Source organism: Lagenorhynchus albirostris, chromosome 2, assembly GCF_949774975.1.
Source record: "Lagenorhynchus albirostris chromosome 2, mLagAlb1.1, whole genome shotgun sequence".
NCBI classification, from domain to species: domain Eukaryota; kingdom Metazoa; phylum Chordata; class Mammalia; order Artiodactyla; family Delphinidae; genus Lagenorhynchus; species Lagenorhynchus albirostris.
In genome coordinates, this window is record NC_083096.1 from 138,402,495 (window position 1) to 138,423,451 (window position 20,957).

The 20,957-nt window shown below is 43.7% G+C and overlaps 1 protein-coding gene across 1 annotated transcript in view; it reads right to left on the reverse strand.

Annotated features, from left to right (window-relative positions):
• C8A (complement C8 alpha chain) overlaps nucleotides 1-20,957 on the reverse strand; it is a 71,826-nt gene that overhangs the window by 5,010 nt on the left and 45,859 nt on the right. The window contains exons 8-9 of the mRNA XM_060142578.1: nucleotides 4,654-4,785; nucleotides 3,364-3,521 (exon numbers count right to left, since the gene is read on the reverse strand). Of these exons, the coding sequence (XP_059998561.1) occupies nucleotides 3,364-3,521; nucleotides 4,654-4,785 (290 nt within the window). The remainder of the gene's footprint in view (nucleotides 1-3,363; nucleotides 3,522-4,653; nucleotides 4,786-20,957) is intronic.

Sequence of the window (20,957 nt, forward strand, 5' to 3'; positions counted from 1 at the left end):
AAAGCTGAGAGATGGGGAAGACCTGTCACATAGTCAAAGCTAAATCAATGCTGCTCGCTTCCCAGCTGTGTGGCCCAGAACTCGTAACTTTCGCCCCCAAGCCTGAGCCCTGTTTTCTATAAAATGGGTATAATAACCTACTTCTTAGAATTCACGTGAGGATCTAAAAAAGTAATGAGTGTGAGATATCACTGCAAAGAGGAAGAACAGTATAAAATAGAGCACCATTTTTATTAGTTAGATGTGATGATAGTAAAAAAAAAAAGCCTATATTTTTCAAATTGCATGTATATATGGTTGTCTTCAGCATGCTTATAAGGCTATGTATTTTAACACATAACCATCAAATGAAATCTCTTTTCCAGATCTCTCATTTTACAGGAGAGTAACCTGAGGCTCTGAGAGGGGAGGGATTTGCCAAGGTCACAGAGCCATTCAGAGATGGGACTGAGCCCCACTGGAGCAAACTCACTTCTCAAGAATCAGAGGTCACTAGGGCACTCGCCATGCTTTGAATGGGTTCCTGGAGATGTGTACAGAAAGACCCATGGCAAACAAACCTTGACCTGTGGCCAGGGGGCTGTGCCTGAGGTCACCAGGCTGCTCATGTCAGGACTGGCTGGGCCCCCCGCCAAGGGGAGAAGACCATTACTGGAAGTTCAGGGAATTTGGCCCCATTGTTAGGAAATCAGTACAGAAAGGGCTGCCCCGGTTAAAGATGACTCTTAGTTCCAGAGAAGGCCAGGACCAACGGGCAACTTCCCTTTGACCTTCCAGGGGAGGTCAGCACTCAGACCCCCATCTCTCCTTTCTCATCCCCAAATCCTCATGCAGAGGATTGGGAAGGGCTGTGGAACTTAAAGAGGGAAGAGGGATGGAGAAATGATTCTTAAAATGTTAGAGCTTGAAAAGATATTGGCAACGGTCTCGTTCCCATTTTACAAATGAGAGGAAAGATTCAGAGAAGGCGAGTAGTGTGATATCAACACACTATAACATAACATATAACATAGAATAATATATACCATAACAGCATCATCACACAGCATGATTCCTATGTTCACTCAATCTAAGCACCTGCCATAAATAGGCACTGCTGAGCTCTGGAATAGGCAAATGAATAAGACTCCACTCCGAGCACCAGGTTCCACATAACTCCCTAACTGGCTTCCTCTCCATGGCCATAGTCTGTCCGTCTGTCTCTCCTTCATCCTTCATACCTCTGTGAGCATTTTCCTTTCAAAGCACAGCTCTATCTGTGTCACTCCCCTGCTCTGTGACCTGCCAACAGCCTCATGTTTCGAAGCCAGCCTTCCAGGGGGCATCATGGGTTGCAAAGAGATCATGAACGTTAGCGTCAGTCAGTCTTGGCTCCAGTTGGGCTTGTGCCATTTCCCGGCTCTGAGATTTGGCCAGCTAACGCAACCTCCACAAACCTGCTTCCTCAACTGACATTTACTAAGTACTCACTTCTCTCTCCCTAACCTTGGGATGTAACATTTTATTATGCCCATATTACAGAGCAGAAAACGGGAGCTCAGAAAATGAAGTAACTCATCCAAGGTCACACATCAAAAAGGTGGCTGACCCATGAGCCAAACTATATCTTTTTCACCTCATACCCAGGCTCTCCCAAAAGACAGAATTGGGTCTTCTCCAAGTCACGAATGTCAGTCTTCCCCTTGGAAGTTTTGCTCAAGGCAAACAAAGAGCTCACGTCTTGACCATGAAAGTTTATATGTTACTCCTGATAGCAATTTTACAGTTTTGCCCAAATCACTAATATCTTGATGATAGCAATTTTTAGACCCTATGTGAATTACAGGTGTGTGAAAATGGTCCCTTATTTATCGGAGAAGAAATGCAATCAGGGTTAATCCATCTGACCTCTTTCTTCATAGAGAAGAGGGTGTTATAATAGATTTCTAGGTTTAGCTGTTGGTATATATTTTAAGAGAAGGAATGTATCCACACCTGGAATTTTTAACTCTCTATAGAAAATGAGCAACGTCAGGGAAAATGGGCAAGAAAACAATAATATTTTATTTAAAAGCCCAAAATATAACTCTTTTTTCTAATGAACTACGCTTGCATATGAATTGAATAGTGTGACAATACTGGTAGAACAAGCCACTTCCTTTGCAGTTTGAATACCATTTTACTTCCTTTGTGGGGTTAGAGATTTAAGGCAAGCTTTCTCAACTTTGGCACTGTTGACACTAGGGGCCAGATATTTCTTTGCTGTGGGCCGCTATCCTGTGGATTAGGGGCTGTTTAGCAGCATCCCTGGCCTCTACCCACTAGATGCCAGTAGCATCTTCTCAGTTGTGACAATCAAAAATGTCTTCAGGGCTTCCCTGGTGGCGCAGGGGTTGAGAGTCCACCTGCCGATGCAGGGGACACGGGTTCGTGCCCGGGTCCGGGAGGATCCCACGTGCCGCGGAGCGGCTGGGCCCGTGAGCCATGGCCGCTGAGCCTGCGCGTCCGCAGCCTGTGCTCCGCAACGGGAGAGGCCACAACGGTGAGAGGCCCGCGTACCGCAAAAAAAAAAAAAAAAAAAAATGTCTTCAGACATTGCCAAATGTCTCCTAGGGGAGCAAAATTGACCCCGGTGGCTGGGAACCATGGCTTTAAGGCAGGTGCTAGGATAGAGGGAAGAGAGAACTGGACATTAAGTCCAAAGGTCTGGGATCCAGGTACTGCCACATATGAGCTCTGTGACCTGAGACGATTCACTTGATGACTTGGAGCCTCAGTTTCCTAATTTTTCAATGGGGAGAATCCCATCTGTGCCAGAGGTCATTGTGATGAGCTCATGTAGAGCAGGGAGGGGCAGCAAACTATAGCTTGAAATCATACTCAGCCCTCGGCTTGTTTCTGTATGCCCTTTGAGCTAAGAATGATGTTTACATTTTTACAAGATTGCCAAAAAAAAAAAAAAGTAGAAGAAGAAGAAGTTGTATGAAAGGGACTGTATGTGGCCCACAGAGCCTAAAATATTTACTATCTGGTCCTTTACAGAAAAAGTTTGCCAACTTCCAACTTAACGGATGTGATTTTTAAAGTCTCTTATGTATGTGAGTTGTTATTTTTCTAAGGTGGCTTAATCCCGAAGAAATTCTGGGACTACGAGTGTAAATCTAGGTCCTGACCGGATAGTAAGCTTGTGATCCCAGCTCTCCTGTGGCCTGAGTCTAGAGTCACGTATCCCCGTAGTCAGACGGGGAAGGCCACCAGTTCAGCATGCCGTTACATTTAATCTTGTTCTCTGATGGGCTTATAATAAGAAATATGAAATGATCTGGTCTGCTTCACTTTCATTCCTCGTGAACGTAGAGTTTCTTCAACTGCGAAAAGACTTACCTCAAAATCAATAACAACAGGGTTATACTTTAACGACCTCCCCCAGGAACGATATGTAATGATGCTCCTGTCTTGTGTCAAGCCACCTGCCCAGCCAGGGCTGCCACCTTGCACCAGAGGAATGATGTCTTCCACACCCACTGTCTTGTTGTAATCGTCTGCCATCGAGAGAATAACCACATTAGCTCATTTCCTAAAACGCCAAGCTCTGCTAATGAGATTTGGAACAAAGTGTAAGTGCTCTCCTTAGAGCTGTCTCCCACCCTTCTACTTTGCTCGGTTAACTAGCAGGACAAGGCAGAAAAGAAGCACCGAGACTTGGAAACAGATCCATCCTTTGGATTAGAGCAGACGCTGGGAAGACAGCCCAACCCAACATGGAGGAGGGAGAAGATGGGAAAGTGGATGATGGCTCATTCATTCATTTATTCAAATATTTATGTCAGATGTTTACTTGGTGCCTGCTATATGCCAAATAAGTGCAATCGAATATTGTAAGTGCTGTAACAGATTTCTCTCTCAGTAGGGGTGCAGAGAGAGATGTGGTCAGATCTATAGTAGCAGTGGGGAGGTGGTCAGGAAAAAAGGTGAGTTATCTAGAAGAATGGATAAATCTTGGCAGGTAATTGGAAGGAGGAAGGAAGGGCATCAGAGAGAAGAAGGATTTGACTTAAGGCCCTGAGACATGAGTAGCCCAATGCAATGGGAGTAACTTGAACCCCATCTACTCATCCACTGTACTATAAACTATTTCGTCATCCCTGCATCCTCTGTCTCCCACCTGGAAAAAAGTACTCAATACAGGTTGAATGAATGAATGAACACTCGTAGTGACCTGTGTGGGAGATGTTACAGAATATTCTTGTATAATCTTTCTCTAATAATTATTCTTTGAGCTTGGACTTGATAACCACATTTTTCTCTCTCAGCAAACTTGTTTCCTCCCTCGGGACTGTACCTGATGGGTCTTTATCCAACAGTCGACTTTCCAAGTTCCATCTGCACATTCCTTTCAACCCAGCTCTTACTTAGATCTTTGTCTAGTGCTTGAAATCTAGGAGGGTGCACCATACGAAGTCAAGTATTTCTAAGGTGATCTCAGCCTATGCAGAATTCAAAATAAGCCCACTACAGGTCATTGGTTTGGGGTATTCAGCAGATATGCAGTATGACCATTGACTGAAATGGAATCAGTTGGGGGGGGGTGGGGAATAGCATACATGCCCCGATTTTGTGTCCAAGGGAAAATCTGGCTTCTCTTTTTTGGGAAGCCTATTACTAAATACTTGCCTTTTTTGCCACCTCCAAATTTTTTACAATCTTCTCCTGATAAACGTCCTCCAATTTGTGTTGTATCTGTGTACTCATAGTCGATGCCAAAAGAGCCTCCAAAGCATGTCTTGATATCATTGATGGAAACACCTGCAACAGGGAGCAGAGAAACATAGAATGCTGAGACGCTGAAAGACCGTGAATATGGTACAACCAGCTCATAGTAGTAGCTCACAGCTCACTAGCTCACAGTAGTAAAAGCTAGCTTGTATTTTGCAGTCTAAGAGGTCTGGGTTGAAATCCCAGTTCTTTAACCCAGTTTCAGTGTTCTCTTCTGTCTGGTTCCAGTGCAAATATTCTTGAAATGAGAAGGAATATGTATTGCACACACTAGTTGGTGAAAAGTGCTTGTTCCCTTTCCTTTGCACATTCTCCACGGAGCCTCCTTGAGACAGTGATTCTATCTCATCCATCTCCATATACCCCTGTGCCTAGCACAGTGCCTGGCCCAAGATTGGCACCAATTTTGCATTTGCTGCCCCTTCCTCTCTCCTTTTTCACCATCTTTCTAAAGTCTACTCAAGCTCCAATTCAAATATCGTTTCTTCCATGAAGCATTTTTGGATCAGAACACTTCCCTCTTTCTTCAGAGCTACCCATGTGCTTTGTTTAGGTCTGAATGATCATATGTGTCCCAGTTCTTTTTGCCCAGGTCCTCTTTGCACCCCAGAGAGGCCAGAGTGCTGTCAGAAGGTGGATAGATCTCCCTGGGGAGGCTGCTTGGCTTCTGGCCCCATGAGAACTGTGAGGCCCACATTAGTTGTCTCTGTCTCTATCTGAGGAGTTGCTGAGGAATCTGCATTTTGCAGATGAGGAACATAATTCTCAAAGGCATAACATCATTTTTCCCCGATCCCACAGCCTGTAGGTGAACGGAACTAGGTTTCCAACCCTTGGTCAGCTGGCAAGATAAGGCTACAAAAGCAGACTGGAGCAAGATATTGACCATTGCTGCAGAGTTCAGCTCCCTCAGTAGCTGAAGTCTTCTGAAGGTTGTGAACTGGAGTTTGCATTGGCAACATGTCATTACTTTTCACTGCAACTATACAATAATTATGACCAGTCAGTGTCTTATTCTGGCAACCACAAAGGAAAAATAATTTAGGTTGTAATTCAGTTAAGCTAAGGATTAGATACAATATTTTTAAGGGAGTATCAGGCAGCAAGTTTACCTGCCAGCCTTTGCATGAAACTGCAGACTCTATGGGGTCAAGGACTGGCATCTTATTCACTACTCTCTTGTCAGCCTAGCAGCACGATGTCTGCCATGGGGGAGGAGCTCAGTGAGTAGTCTCAGAATAAATGATTGACGAATGAAAAAAATGAGTGAATAAATGAATGCCAAGAGTCCTTTGGTAAGGGCTTCTAATGGAAAGAATCTTACAAGTCAGGAATCCTGAATTTAAGTCCCAGTCACTCAGATGAATGGATAAAGAAATTATTATAGATATAATTATATATAATTTTAATACATAATTATTATATATAATATAAATAAAATATATAATAATTATATATAATAACAAATATATAATTATTATATATACAATTGTGTGTATATATGTATATACTCTATATATCCCACATATATACCCTATATATATATTCCACATATATACCCTATATATATATCACATATATCCCATTTATATATAAAATAATTAATCAGCCTTAAAACATAAAGAGATCCTGCCATTTGCGACAACATGGGTGAAACTGGAAGACATTATGCTAAGTGAAATAAGCCATACCCAAAAAGGAAAAAAAAATGCCTGATCTTACTTACACGTGAACTCTACAAAAGTCCGATATATAGAAGCAGAGAGGAGAACGGTGGCTGCCCGGGGTGAGGAGGTGGGGGAAAAGGGGGGATGCTGCACAAACTTGTAGTTACGTAGGAGGAATAAGCCTAGAGCTCTAATGGACAGCTTGATGTCTACAGTTAATATCAATAATATTGTACTGAATACTGGAAATTTGCCAAGGGAGTAGATTGCAGGTACTCTCGTCATACACACGTAACTATGTGAGGAGAGAGATGTTAATTAGCTTGACTGTAATAATCATTTCACTTTATTTGTATCAAATCATCGTGCTATATACCTTAAATATATACACATTTTATTTTTCTTAAAAAGTAAAACAAAACGCGTCCCAGTCCCTGACAGCCTGTATGAGCTTAGAAAAGGCCCATGATCTCACTGGGCCTCAGTTTCCCATTTATGGAGAGAAAGGGTTGGACTTGCTCGTCCTGAGTCCCCTTTCGGCTGCAGCCCTCTGTGCCTCTGTGCACAGCAGTTTCTGGATAACTCCGAGCTGAGAGTGCCTGGGAGAAGTGATGCTTTAAGTACCAGCACTCAGCGCCGAGCACAGGGTTTCTTCTGCCATTTCCGTTCAAGTACTTTTAATTTTTAATGCACTACTAATTGAGGAAGAGTTAGCATATTTAATTGTTTTGATTAAAAAACGCTTCAACCGTGATAAACAAAAGTGGATGAAAGGAATTCATGGGCAGAAGCCAGAGTGATTACTTAGGTGAGTGGTGTAGTGCTGCCCAATTAAAGTGACGGGCCGGGCCGATTAGTGGGGGCTGGAGGATGCCTGTGGAGTGATTATACTCATGAGGGGTCTGCAGACAGCCTGCCACGTGCTGCTTGGAGAAGAGAATTCCAGCTTGATCTCAGCAGCACGGCTTGTCTGCAAAGGATCGCCTCCCGAGGACCCTGAAGGAGGGTACCAGCCAGCAAGTGGAGGTCTGTGACTTGAGAATCATACAGCATGAGGGCTAAATTATCCTTAGTCACCTACCCCATACTTCTTATGTTTACTTGTGATGCCCTTGGTTCATAAAGATTAATTATCTTGCCCAAAACCACATATAGCTAAAAAGAACAGTGGAGCTGAGATTCAAACTCGTCTTTCTTGCTTAGAAGAATTAGCCAATTCTATTTATTGCATCAGACTAAATTCTGCTGAAAAATTTAGTAAGCATCTACAGTGTACCATCCCAGGCATACCGTGTGTTGGACAAGGTAGACACTGTGAGAATAAAACTGGTATGAATATGATGCAAATCTAAATTACAAGGTTCTGGCCTTGAGAAGCTAGCAGGTGTGGGGCAACATAGTAAATGGAGACGGATTTGGATTCCGAGAGTTGCTTATTTCGTGGAAGACAATTTTTCCACGGATGGAGTGGGGGGATGGTTTCGGGATGATTCAAACGCATCACCTTTATTGTGCACTTTATTTCTATCATTATTACATTGTAATATGTAATGAAATAATTACACAACTCACCATAATGCTGACAGGAGGCGGAGCTCAGGCAGTAATGCTAGTGATGGGGAACGGCTGTAAATACAGATGAAGCTTCAGTCCCTCGCCCACCGCTCAGCTCCTGCTGTGCGGCCTGGTTCCTAACGGGCCACGGACCGCTACCAGTCCATGGCCCAGGTGTTGGGGATCCCTGGACTATAGGACCAGGTGGTGCTCTGCCAGGGCTCCACCCCATCCCATCAGCTCCTTAGATGTCAGCTTTGGACCAGATCAAACTGCCGTTTGTTTTAGACTTCCGTGCTCAGTAAACAGGAATTGATGTTTGCCGAACCTGGCTACATATTGAGATCATCTGGAGGGCTTATTAAAAACACAGGTTCCTGAGCCCCACCTCTGTCAATTCTGATTCTGTATTTCTGAGTAATCAGCAATCTGTATTTTAAATAACTATCCCAGATGAAGCCTATGCAGTGCATCTGGGATGAGATACTGAGTACCACGGTCCTACAGAGAACCTCTGGTGGCCTGTCACAAAGCCGGCCTCCATACTAACCTAGTCGGTGCCTTTGTCAATGCCTTGGATATGGACTTAGCAGCCACGCTCACTGTATCTACCCAGAGGAAGAAAAAGAATCAGGGTCCAAAAAGCCCTCAAAGGGCTGATGGACAGACAGACCAAGCATAGCAAAATGGGACTCAGTTGGAAAAGTTGTAACATCCTGTCCTGGGGATAAAATACCAAGTGCATGAGCACAGTAAGGAAGAGAGCCAGCTTAGCAGGAGAACAAGAGAAAAGGCCCAAGGGTTTTAGATCACTTTCAGCTCCGGAGGGCAATGAAGCCAGGTGAAAATTATAATCAATAAAGTAAAGGCGGGGATAATCTCATTCCCTCTGCGCAGGTTAGAGAAACCCGGAACCTGGTGCCGAGTTCTGGGAGCCACACTTTTAAAAGGAAATAAGAAAACAGAACATTCACTGGACATCATCCAGCCTCTGAGAAGAAGGAAATCATGCCACGTGCAACAACGTGGATGAACCTGGCGGACATCATGCTAAGTGAAAGAAGCCAGTCACAGAAGGTCAAATACTGCATGATTCCACTTATATGAAGTATGTAAAGTAGCCGAACTCATGGAAGCAGAGCATAGAATTGTGGTTGCCGGGGGTTGGGGGAGGACGAGGAATTGCTAATCAACGGGCATAAAATCTCAACTATGCAAGATGAGTAAGTTCTGGAGATCTGCCGGAATATTGTCCCTATAGTGAAGGATTCGGTATTGTACCCTTAAACATTTGTTACAAGATTAGATCTCATGTTAAGTGTTTTTACCACAATAAGATTTAATAAAAGAAGAAAATGGGGAATGATTGAATGAGAATGAGCATGAGGGTAAAGAAATGTAAAGCCAAATCCTTTGGGGAATGTTTGAGGGGATGCAGGATGTTTACCTGAACAAGAAAGGAGAGGTTTCTCTTTAAGAGAGGTCAGTAGGATTAGATTCAGCCCTCCGGAGGGTTGTCTTGAGGAAGAGGAATTAGGCTTGTTTGTGTGGTCACAAGGGCAAGAACTAGGACCAAAAGGGCAGATACTACAGGGAGATAGATTGAGGCTCAACTTAAGGTAAATCACCGCGACACTCAGAGGCCAAGGAGATAGGAGTTGTTTCAGGAGGCAGTGAGCTCCCCGTATCTGGAGGGTCCCAAGCAGAAGTTAGCTGTTTGCCTGTGAGTAGAAGAAACATTTGCAGAATTGACGAGATGTCTTTTAAGAGCTCCTCTAAAGCCAAGATTCTGAAACTTTAAGAAACACACCGGAACACCTGAGGAGCATTTGAGATCACTTGGGTACGTCCTTAATGATTTCTTATTGTGTTCCAGGTATCTGGGAAGTGAAGAGGGCTAAAGGGAGTGTTTGCTGTCAGTGAGCTTACAGCCAAGTGTGGAGACATGGACAGGTAAGCTGATAGTTGTTGTACTGTGTGATGAGGACTTTGAAAGAAGGCAGCAAGCTCGGGGCAGTCTTCCTTAGGGGGTCAGAGGAAGGATACCAGAGGCAAGTGTGAAAGGATGAGTAGGGATTAGCCAGACAAAGTGGAGAACATTGAGAGCAAAGGGAGGCCGCGTGAAGGCCTTGTGCCCCCAGCAGCAAGAGTCTGCTCAGAAAGGCCAACATGGTCTGAACTCCAGAGTGGAAAGGAAGGAGATGCAAATCAGCTAGGGAAGTACTGGGAGACCCTTGGGGTCCTTCCCACTCTAGTCTGGTCCCCAGAGGAGCTGTTGTGCCCGCCTGGCAGGCCAGGAGCCCGGGGGACACGTCTCTGGCCACCATGTCTACTGCTTGTTTCACACCTGGTCTGGGCTGTGGTGCAGGTGTGAGAGCTGTCTTCACACCTCCGTGGAGACACTGCATCCATGTGGCTCTAAGGCAGAGCCAGGCAGCCTTATTTCTGAGGTGCCAAAATCAGCAATTCTCTGTCGTTCCTCAGATGACAAGCATCAGGTGGAAAAGAGCAGGTGTAATGCATTATTTATCTCTGTGCAGCAAACAGATGCCATTCAGGTTGCTGTGATCTGTGCGCTATGTTGCTTTGCTATGTTGGTTGCCCTCAAGGGAAAGGAAGAATCATATAGCCTATTTCATGCCATAACATTGGAAAAGATGATTGTTTAATCTGTGATTGGATGAGCTGGGAAGCATTGGCTAACTTCCCTGCCCCCTAGGTGCTTCTGTGTATCCATTAAAACGCATGCTTCTCCACCTAGAAGGGTGGGATAGGGAGGGTGGGAGGGAGATTCAAGAGGGAGGGGATATGGGGATATATGTATACATATAGCTGATTCACTTTGTTATACAGCAGAAACTAACTCAACATTGTAAAGCAATTATACTCCAATAAAAATGTTAAAAAAATGCATGTTTTTTCCCAACCACCTGAGAATAATAGTACAGGTGTGTACTATGCCTTTGCATGTGCTGTTCCCTCTGACTAGAAAGTTCCCTTACCTCCTTCACTGAGTTTCTCCCACTCAGCTCTAGAAAACATTCCCTCACTCACAAGGGCCCTATATCTGTGTCCCCGCAGTATCCCTGTGTGTCCTTCGTGGTATCAGCATGCTTCCCTATAGCACAGTATTTAGCACACTATAGTAATTGTCAATTTCTTGGTCTGTTCTTCCAATTATCCTGCAAACTTATAAAGTCATCTCTTGGGTTTGCAAGGCTCGGCATGTAACAAGCCCCCAGAAGTGCTCAGGGATGGGCTGATTCCAACCCATCTAGACAATACCTCTAAAATGTTTTGAGAGTCACAGGTCTTCTTTTGGGTGACAGTATAAATCATATCCTTGTAATATCTCATGCTTGATTAAGAGTTGATATTTTATAAAGCTCTTTCATCTGCATTATCTCGTTGGAGGCTCACAATGGGGCTGGGAGGATTTACTCCTTTTGCAGGCAATCTGGGGTTGGAGAAGGCAGGAGCTGTGGTGGTTAAGTGTGTGAACTCTGGAGCCAGAGTTCTACCCTTCACTGGGAGTGTGGCTTTGGATGAGTGACCGAACCTCTTTGTGCCTCATGTTCCCCATTTGAAAATGGAGATGAAAATGGTTTCTATACATGAATCTCTAAAACTGGTATCTGGTACAATTAAGTGTTCAACAAATCTTATTAGTTGTTGCTATGATTGTTAGGTAACTTGCCCAAAGTTCCATGACTAACAAGCCAGGAATCGGGGTTTGATGCCAGGTGCGCCGTATCCAAACTCGGGGCCCGCGCCATCTCATCAAGCCAGTCTTACTCTGCAGGAAACTGTTCATCATGGGCCATGAGTAGCAGTGGCCTCCCCAAACCCCTCATTCCACAAAGCAGCTCAGAAAAAGGAATCCATGCTCCCAATGGGCAATGCTGGGGCTGCGGTCTCAGGTCTCCCTCCACCTGATAAAGGGCTACCTTCAGGGACTCTGACCCGCTAGATGATTTTGGTCATCATGGGAGGCAGTAGTATAACTGAGGGCCAGGCTCTGAAATGGAAACTGCCTGAGGTGGAAATTTCCATGCTCACTTACTGTCTGAACCTCCCTGTATCACAGTTATCTCATCTATGACATGGGGATTTTAACACTGTCTACCTCATAGGGTTGCTCTGAGGGTTAAATGAGTTAATCCATGCCACGTACAGTGCTTAGGATACTCCCTGGCTTGAAACTAGCAATAATGGTCAAGTATTACTATCATTACTGCTGCCAGAAATGCCACAGCATCCCTAGACTGGGCTGTTGTTTCCTGATTCTGAACTGGAAAAATTGGAGAATACGGGAGGCTGAGGAGTCTGTGAACACCAATTTTCTTAACCAACTTCTCTGCAGGATAAACTGTTCTATTAACTGAGAGGGAGTGAATGAAGAAGATGGAGGGAACAATGTCCACATCATGTGCTGGGCAAAGATTTTCCAGGCGTTATTTAATATTCACACATCATTCCACAGCAAGTACAATTATTCCCATTTTAGAGATGAGCAAATCAAGGCTTAGGTAGTTTCAGTCACTTGCCCAAAACGATACAATAAGTAAATAGTAGAATGGGATTGAACCAAGGTCTGTGTCCAAAGCCCATTTTCTTCTTGCCACATTATATCAGTTGGGGAGAGGGAGCTAAGGGTGGTCCTGGGAGTAATTGTGACATTATCACACCTTTTTCTCCTTTCAGGCTGAGGCTGTTTTCAGTGATAGAGGTGGAAAGTCAAAATCAGGACAAATTCAGGAGGAGGGTGCTGAGAGTCTCAGTTCCATGTGTATGCAAGTGACTTAAGGGGGGTGGGGACAGAGCCAAGACACCAGGAGTCTGTCAGTCATTCAATAACATCCATCGCCGGGAAGCCTGGTTGTCATGGTAACTGGGGTAAAGCCTGGAGCTTGTTAGAATCTAGTGCCTGTCTGTTCAGGATGATTGGTTGGTTAGCAGACACAGCAAAAGACCTTTTGGGCCAGCCCAGACTACTTAGCCATGAGTATAAGACTCTTCACAATCAGGTTCCTGCCCACCTCACCATCCTCACTGTTCAGTCCAGCTGAGACTGTTTAGAAATCCACCCTTGATTCTTCAGAGCGTAAGAGAAGCTCCAGAGGACGCCCAGCACCTATGGGTTTAGATTCTGAACCAGCCCTGCCAGAAAGACACTGAGCCTCTACTGTGAGTCAGCCTCAGCCTGTGGACAAAACTCCAGAAACACATCATTCACAAGATGCACTATGGAAACAGGCAGTTGTAATAGTGTGATATACAGAGAGCTGTGTCCTGGGTACACGGAAGTATTGGGTCAGCCAAAAGGTACGTTCGAGTTCTTCCATAAGATGTTATGGAAAAACCCAAATGAAATTTTTGGCCGACCCAATACCTAAGACAGGTTCCCAACCTGGAACTGGGGAGACAGAAAGACTGTCTGGAAAACCCTGCTTAAGCAGAGACCAAAGATGAATAAGCATTAGGCAGGTGAAGAAGAGAGGGTGGGGAGGAGAGGGGAGCAGTGTTCTAGGTAGAAGGAACAGCAGCAAGAAGAAAGTGAGTATGATTAAGTCAAGGGACCAGCATTTAGCTCAGTACAGCCTAGCCCCGCAGTGAGCCGTGGGCTGGAGGGTAGAGCAGGGCCAGCGCACGCTCCCTTGAAGGCTGCGCATCTGGTCCGGTGGCAGGGACCCTCCTGTCTCAATGTTCACCTTTGCGTGGCTCGAGCAGCTTGCCGTTCTGCAGCTTGTCATCCTCTCTGTGGCTCCCTGGAGGCCAACACTGACTCCGTTTCCAGGTTACTGATATCAGCACTCGTCCTGCCATAACCCAGCCACTGGATTGTTCTCACGTATGCACCGGCCTCAGGGGCAAGCCCTCTACAAAGAGTCTGGCCTTTGGGTGAATCACTCATCTCCTACTACTGACCCTCACCACTTGCTGCTTCAGCCACTCCCATGCAACTCTCTCCTCTTAGAAAGCTCCAGCTGCGTTCTCCACCAGGCAAGCTCCCATTCCTACTAACGTCAGAAGATCAGGTGTGAATGTCTCTGGAGTCTAGAAAATGGGAGGGGAAGAAAGGGTGGGTTGCTCCCTCCTTTGTGCTTCTACTGTATTTATTTCTAGTCAAGCATTTATCGCATCGTATTATTCTTAGCCCCCAACTGACTGCACATTTCTCCAGGGTGGGAATCTGTGTGTTTCACTCCTGTGTCCCTGGAAATCATGGGTTCTGTCTGAGTATTTACTAGGTGAGTGGATGGATGGATGGACGGGTGGAGATTAGATTATGAGAAGGGTTTTCCTCGGAGATTGTTTCCTGCCTGCTACTTTGGGTAAGAAGGGAAAATGCTCTGCTTAGAACCTTCCTGAAAGGGAATTGTAAGCAAACAACATCAATAATATATAAATGTGATGGAATGTATGAAAAATTTGAGGGACTTAATTTATACACCCATCTCATCCCAGTTACTCTCCATACACAGCTTAATCATCTGGGCTGCCTTTGTCTCATTCTACTAAAGGAATAGAAAACACACAGCTCAGGGGCCCTTAATCCCTGCTCAGACCCTTTAGGAATCCACGACTCTCCAGAGTGTAATGAAATCTCCAGAGGATGCCCAGGATTGATGGGCTTGGATTCTGAATTACCCCAGCCGGAAAGATACTGAGGCTCTACCATGGGTCAGCCTCTGCCTCGGATAGACATCACTAATTGATCACAGTACTTTCCGCCTGAGCCCATATCTGGTGTCACAGTCCTCAACTCACTGGTCCCGGTAGCATTTGCTATTGAAACCACCTGCCATTGGTGGCTTAGATACATTTTCTGGCCTATAGGTCTTTAAGTTTCGCTTTATTGAGTGCCGTGGATGCCAGCACACCATGCTTGTTCTTGGCTCTGTGAATGTACCTAAGCTTCGGAACAGACCGTCACAAGCTGGTCAGTTTAACCTTTAACAGTTCTCTGCGACAATTCCCGGTCAAGGGTCAAGCTGACCCAATATTGCCCTTAGGAGTGAATATTGAGTATAATACTCCGTTACGTATTTTTAAAACCTGATTTATCCACTTTCAAAGCTATCACAAGCAGTTTAATAGTTTTTTAAAAAAGAAAATAAGTGAAATAAATATCCAGGGGTACCACAGGAAGCACTGAAGTTGGAATTAGAAATCCTCATTTCAAACCTTACTCTGCTTCTAACCAGTGGTGTCACCTTGGATGTGTCATTGATCTTTCAGTGCCTGGTTTTCGTCGTTTGTAAAATGGGTACAGCCATAAAACACAGCTCAAAGCATTGCCAGGAAGCTTAAATGGAATGAGATGCATGTAAGAACTCAGTATGCCGCCTGCCACAGAGTTAGAACTCAGTGAATGCTTGTTTTTTTCATCTTCATTTAGATAAGCTGTTTCATTACATGAGACTTCACACACCTACCTTGGCAGTTATTACTCACATCTGCCTCTACCTTTCCCCCTTGACCACCTTCCTGTGATGGTTAATTTTATGTGTCAGTTTGACTGGGCCAGGGTGTCCAGATACTTGGTCAACATTATTCTGGGTGTTCCTGTGAGGGTGTTTTTGGATGAGATTAACATTTAAATCAGTAACCTGAGCAAAGCAGATTGCCTTCCCTAAAGTGGGTGGACCTCATTCAACCAGCAGAAGTTCTGAATAGACAGAAATCTTACCGGCCCCCGCGTAAGAGAGGGTTCTTCCTGCCTGACCGCCTTGAGCTGGAAAATTGGCTTTTTTCTTGCCTTCGGACTCACACTAAAACGTCAGCTCTTTCTGGGTCTCAAGCCTGCCAACCTTCAGACTGGGACTACACCCTCAGCTCCCCTGATTCTCAGGCCTTCGAAATCAGACTGGAACTAAACCATCAACTCCCCTGGGTCCACAGCTTGCCAAATGCACATCTTGGGACTTGTCAGGCTCCATAGTTATGTGAGCTAATATTTTTAATAATAAATCTCTTTACATATATATGTAAAGTGTATGGAGAACCCCAGCTAATATACTTTCTAATGCCTTCATTATGGCTATTGATGATTTTCCCTTTATTTAAAGTGATTAGATACATGTCCACAGTCCGTGGAGCACACTGGGTTCAGACAGTGTGTCTAATGCGTTTTTGACTACCCCCAAAAGTAAGCCATACATTTTAGATCATGACCCAGCCCACTGACATCCAGCTGAAATAAGTTGCAATACCTAATCATGCTTTGTGTGATGCTCTCTGATGATTTCCCTCTTAGTGTATTCTATTTCATTTTGTTGAATGCTGGTCATGACCCACTAAACTTCTCTTACAATCTGCTAATGGGCTGTGGCCGGCAGTTTGAAAAATCCTAGGTAAAACGTCTCTGAGGCATTACGGCATGTTGGCTTACATCACAGGTTCTCACGTGGACTTCTGGCTCCACCCATAATAACAAGATGACCTTGACCTTGCACAAGTTATTTAACATTGCTGAGTTTCAGTTCTTCATTTGTAAATTGGGGATTATAGTATCCTCTTCCCCAGTCTTTCCTGAGGATTAAATGAGATAGTGCATTTAAAGTGCCTAACTCAGTGTCTGCCACATAATGAAATGTTCATTAACTGTTGGCCATCTTACCAGTGCTGCTAGAGTCTAAGCCCCTGGAATATAGTATCAGAATGAATGACAGAAGTGTGGGGAAATGGTGTGGGACAATACACAAGCTCTACATCAGAAGACCTTAGTTAAAAACTAACTGAATCATGTTGAGCCATTTACTTTGGGTCTTTGGACCTCAGCTTTCTCTCTATAAAATTGGGAAAAATAATCATATAATTCCTCATAAGCTATTATGAAGATCATCTTCAATACCAGATGTGAATGATTATATATTACCAACCTTAGGAGTTTTTATATGTAAATATATTTTATTAGAACCAGTTAATTCTAAGTACAGTGAATAAAAAGATAATTTGTTAATCCATTTTAGGTAGTAATCAATTTGGTTGTCCTGACTATAATCAGATGATTATAACAGAGAAACCCCATTACCTTCTATATGAGATAAGAGGACCCATGTTGGTATCTAGACAGTGCTTACCATGTTATGTGGGCTTAATAAATGTTGAATGAAAAACTGAAGGAATGAATAAATAGAGAAAAGGAAGATGGAGGAAGAGAATGTAGAAGTATAATTGATATCAGCTTTAGTGAGATTTTAGTCATGTCACTGTGACTTTTTCTACCCAGTGTGTTAGGTGGTAGACCAGTTGGCCAAGGACCCCAGCTAGAGGGCAATGACCAGTAACTGGCTGAATGTACTGTACTCTCACTAGAAGGATCTTTTCCAGCGTCACTGTTATCTGGCAGCCACCAAGGGGAGGCATAATGGAATGCAGGCACTGATTTAGGCAGAGTTGTTACCACCTTGAAAGATAGTGATGAGAATTCAAATTGACCTTGATCAATGGGAGGAGCAGCCCCTCCAAAACGGGATGAAGCTCTAGAGAAAGAAATGAATGACGTTGATTTAAAAAATGGGCAGGTGGGGGAGGAGGCATGATTGATGAGTCTCCAAGTCTACAGCGGAAATATTGCCCACTGCAGGCTGGACATGATGATAATGATTTCCCTTCCATTTGAACAGTGTTTCAGAGCTGACCAATTGCAGAGCCCTATGAGATATGCTGTCTTATTGTCCCCACTTTACAGATGAGAGGACAGTTAACATTATAGAGTTAATAACTGGAAAGCAGGGAATAATAAATATGGTAATAGTAACATCAACATAGTGCAGCAATAATAGGTACCATTTTTAAACTCTTACTCTATGCCAGGCCCTGGGCCACCTGATCACACAGATTGTTTCATTTCATATTCATAACAATCCTATGAAGTATTACTGTCATTGTCTCATTTAGGGAAACAGGAAACTGAGGCATGAAGAGGTTAATTTGCCTGAGGGTCACATGGTTGGTAAGTGATGGAGATGAGATTTGAGCCCAAGGAATCTAAATTAGAACCTTGTTCAGCAATTGATGCTTATCGAGTGCTCATTAGAGCCTGAGCATTACACTAAATATTTTCTGTAGATAAGTTCACTTATTCCTCACAATTACTCTATCAGTTAAATGCCATTAATACCTCCAGCTTAACAGGTGAGAAAATTGAGACTTAAAATGATTAAATAATCTGCTGGTAATCACACAGCTAATACGTGACAGAACCCATATTTTCAAACACTAAGCTATCCTAATATCCTACATTAAAGGGAAAACTATCTGCTTAAACACTTTTCATGCAAGATGTACTTAGAATTATTCTCAAACAAACCCTTGTTATCATTCCTATTTGGGTCTTGAAAAAACTAAGGTTCAGAGAAATCAAGTACCCTGATCAAGGTCATGCAACTGTTAACTGGTAGAACCAAGATCCCCACCCAGATGTGTCTGACTCCAAAATCTGGATTCCTTGCTACCATCTGCCGGCATATTTTTTCATTCCACAGTCCTTGATCAAATGATATTTGCTGCTTACAATCCCACCTAAAACTGTAAACCATAATAGTAACTACCGTTTAGACCGTTTTATTTATCACGTGCTTTTTAGAGTTAATTCTCATAAGAGCCTTTTGCAGTAGTTTATTATCCACACATTAGTTATGGGAAAACTGAGACTCAGAGATGCAAAGTTTTAGCTTTTAAATAGCAGGACCTACATGAAAAGCAAAGACATCTTTGTAAAAAGGACTCTTTTTACTACCGCGTTGCCTAATGGCTTTTATATGGGGCCGTGAAATGCTACTGGCTTCTCACCAGCAGAGCATCAATAGAAGTCATGTTTTGTTAAGGTCTTTGCAGAGCCCTTTCAATATGGCCCCAAACTATAGAATCATGAACTTTTAGAGCCTTGAGGGCTATTAGTTTACTTTCTATTCCATGCATGGTTTCTATTACAGCATCCCTGATGGAGGGATCTTATCAGATTTACTTAGATTCCTTAACTGCTAAGAAACTCTACTTCATGTTGCATGTTGAGAGACATCTCTCCCAGGAAGCTGGCCCTCCCAGGCAAACTCATCATGTTCTTCTTGCCCTAATGTGTGTGTGTGTGCGTTAGAAATATAATGTAGAAGGAAAATAATGTAATGTAATATAATATAATGTAAATATAATGTAATGTAATGTAGAAGGAGTACACCTCACAATTCACACCCAGGCCATCTGCAAATTATCTAAACTCTGCTTTCAAAATATGTCCCTAATCAATCATATTCTTTCATCTCCATTCTTTATTCCCTACCTGGATGTCAACAAGAGTCTTCTAACTGTGCTCCCTGAGTCCACTCTCAACGCATGTAATCTGTACTCTGTATAGTATTGGAACAACCTGCTGACACAGAGATTAGATCATGGCAGTGCCCTGCTGATAACCCTGCAGTGGTTTCCCGTTTCACTGCAGACATGGTCCATACTTCTTACCATGACCAGCAAGACGCTCTGCAGCTCCTTCCAACCTCAGCTCCCTCCATCCTCCCCTCACCTGCGGGCTTTAGCCACACGTTGCTTATTTCAGTTCTCAAACATGGCAGGCTGTCCACTCTGCCCAGGACATCCTCCCTCTTTCTTGTCTTTGGAGTCTCCTTCTGAATATCTTTTGGACCTTATCCCAGTTAATCCCAGACACTTTCCCAGATAATCCTAAACTAAGTGATTGTCTTCTCCTTCTCCTCTCACAGTTATTCTCTATTTCTACGACCTGTTCATTTTCTAGCCAGCTCTTATCACAGTTTGCAATTTTATATGTATCTATTCATTAGCTGACTCAACAGAAGTTATTAAGGCCAGGCACTGTTCTAGGAGATGAATGTATAACAGTGAACAAAACATATGAGACCCCTGCTTTCATGGAACATGCATACTAGAAGGAGGAGGTTGACAATAAACAAAAAGGCATGTGAGCATGGTAATTACAGAATATATAGTGATGTTCTGAGAATTGAAATAGGGTGCTATAACAAAGAGGGACTTGCCACATGGTCAGAAAAGGCCTTCCTGAAGAGGGGGCATTTAAGTTGAGATCTGAATGATTAGAATACAGCTATGCAAATATCAGAGAGAAGGATAGCCCAGACAGAGAGAATAGCTAGTACCAAGGCTGTAGGCTAAAATAAGCTTGCTGTGTTAGAGTGTGAGTGGGACAGCAACGATGACAACAACAAGAAAAGAACACAGAGAAAGAAAGAAAGGAAAGAGAAAAAAGAGAAAGAAAAGAAAAAAACCCATCATATTCTAGCAGTGGCCAGATGAGAGATCATAGTTGTTTGGACCAGTTAGATGGTAATAGAGATGTGGACAGACGCCACGTATGCTTTAGAAGTAAAGATGACAGGTCTCACTGATGAGGGGCAAGAAGTAAAGGAGGAACCAAGGATGACATCTGGGGTTCTGGCTGTTTATTTAGTTTCCTCCCCTAGACTGTGAGCTTTGCAAGAACCGGAACCATGTCGATTTTGTTCACCTGGCACATGATACAAACTCAGTTAACATGGTTGATGAATGCATGTCTGAACGAACAAAACTATGGAAGAATGTGCAGAGGAATATCAGGGCAGGTTGCAGGGAGGTGGGGCTGCCCATACAAGTTCAAAAGAATGAGTTGGAATCTGTCAGGTTGGCAAGACAGGAAAGTGCTTTGGAGGCTGACAGCACAGCATGTGCCAAAGAAGGCAGGAAACATACATGAATAGAATGGTGTCACTGAAGTACTTGCCCTGTCCTAGGTAAATTATCAGCTCTGTAATAGGGCCAGACTCCAGAGCAGCCAGATGGTGAATGCACTATTCTCTTTGTCAGATCTTTATACAAAGACAAATAATAGGAGATCCAAAGAAGGGATGAAGGAGAAAAAAAAATCTAAATCCAGAAATTCAAGCCCCAATCCATACTGACTCCTGTAGAAGGTAGAAAGCTGTCAGCAGCAGCCCTTGAGGAAAG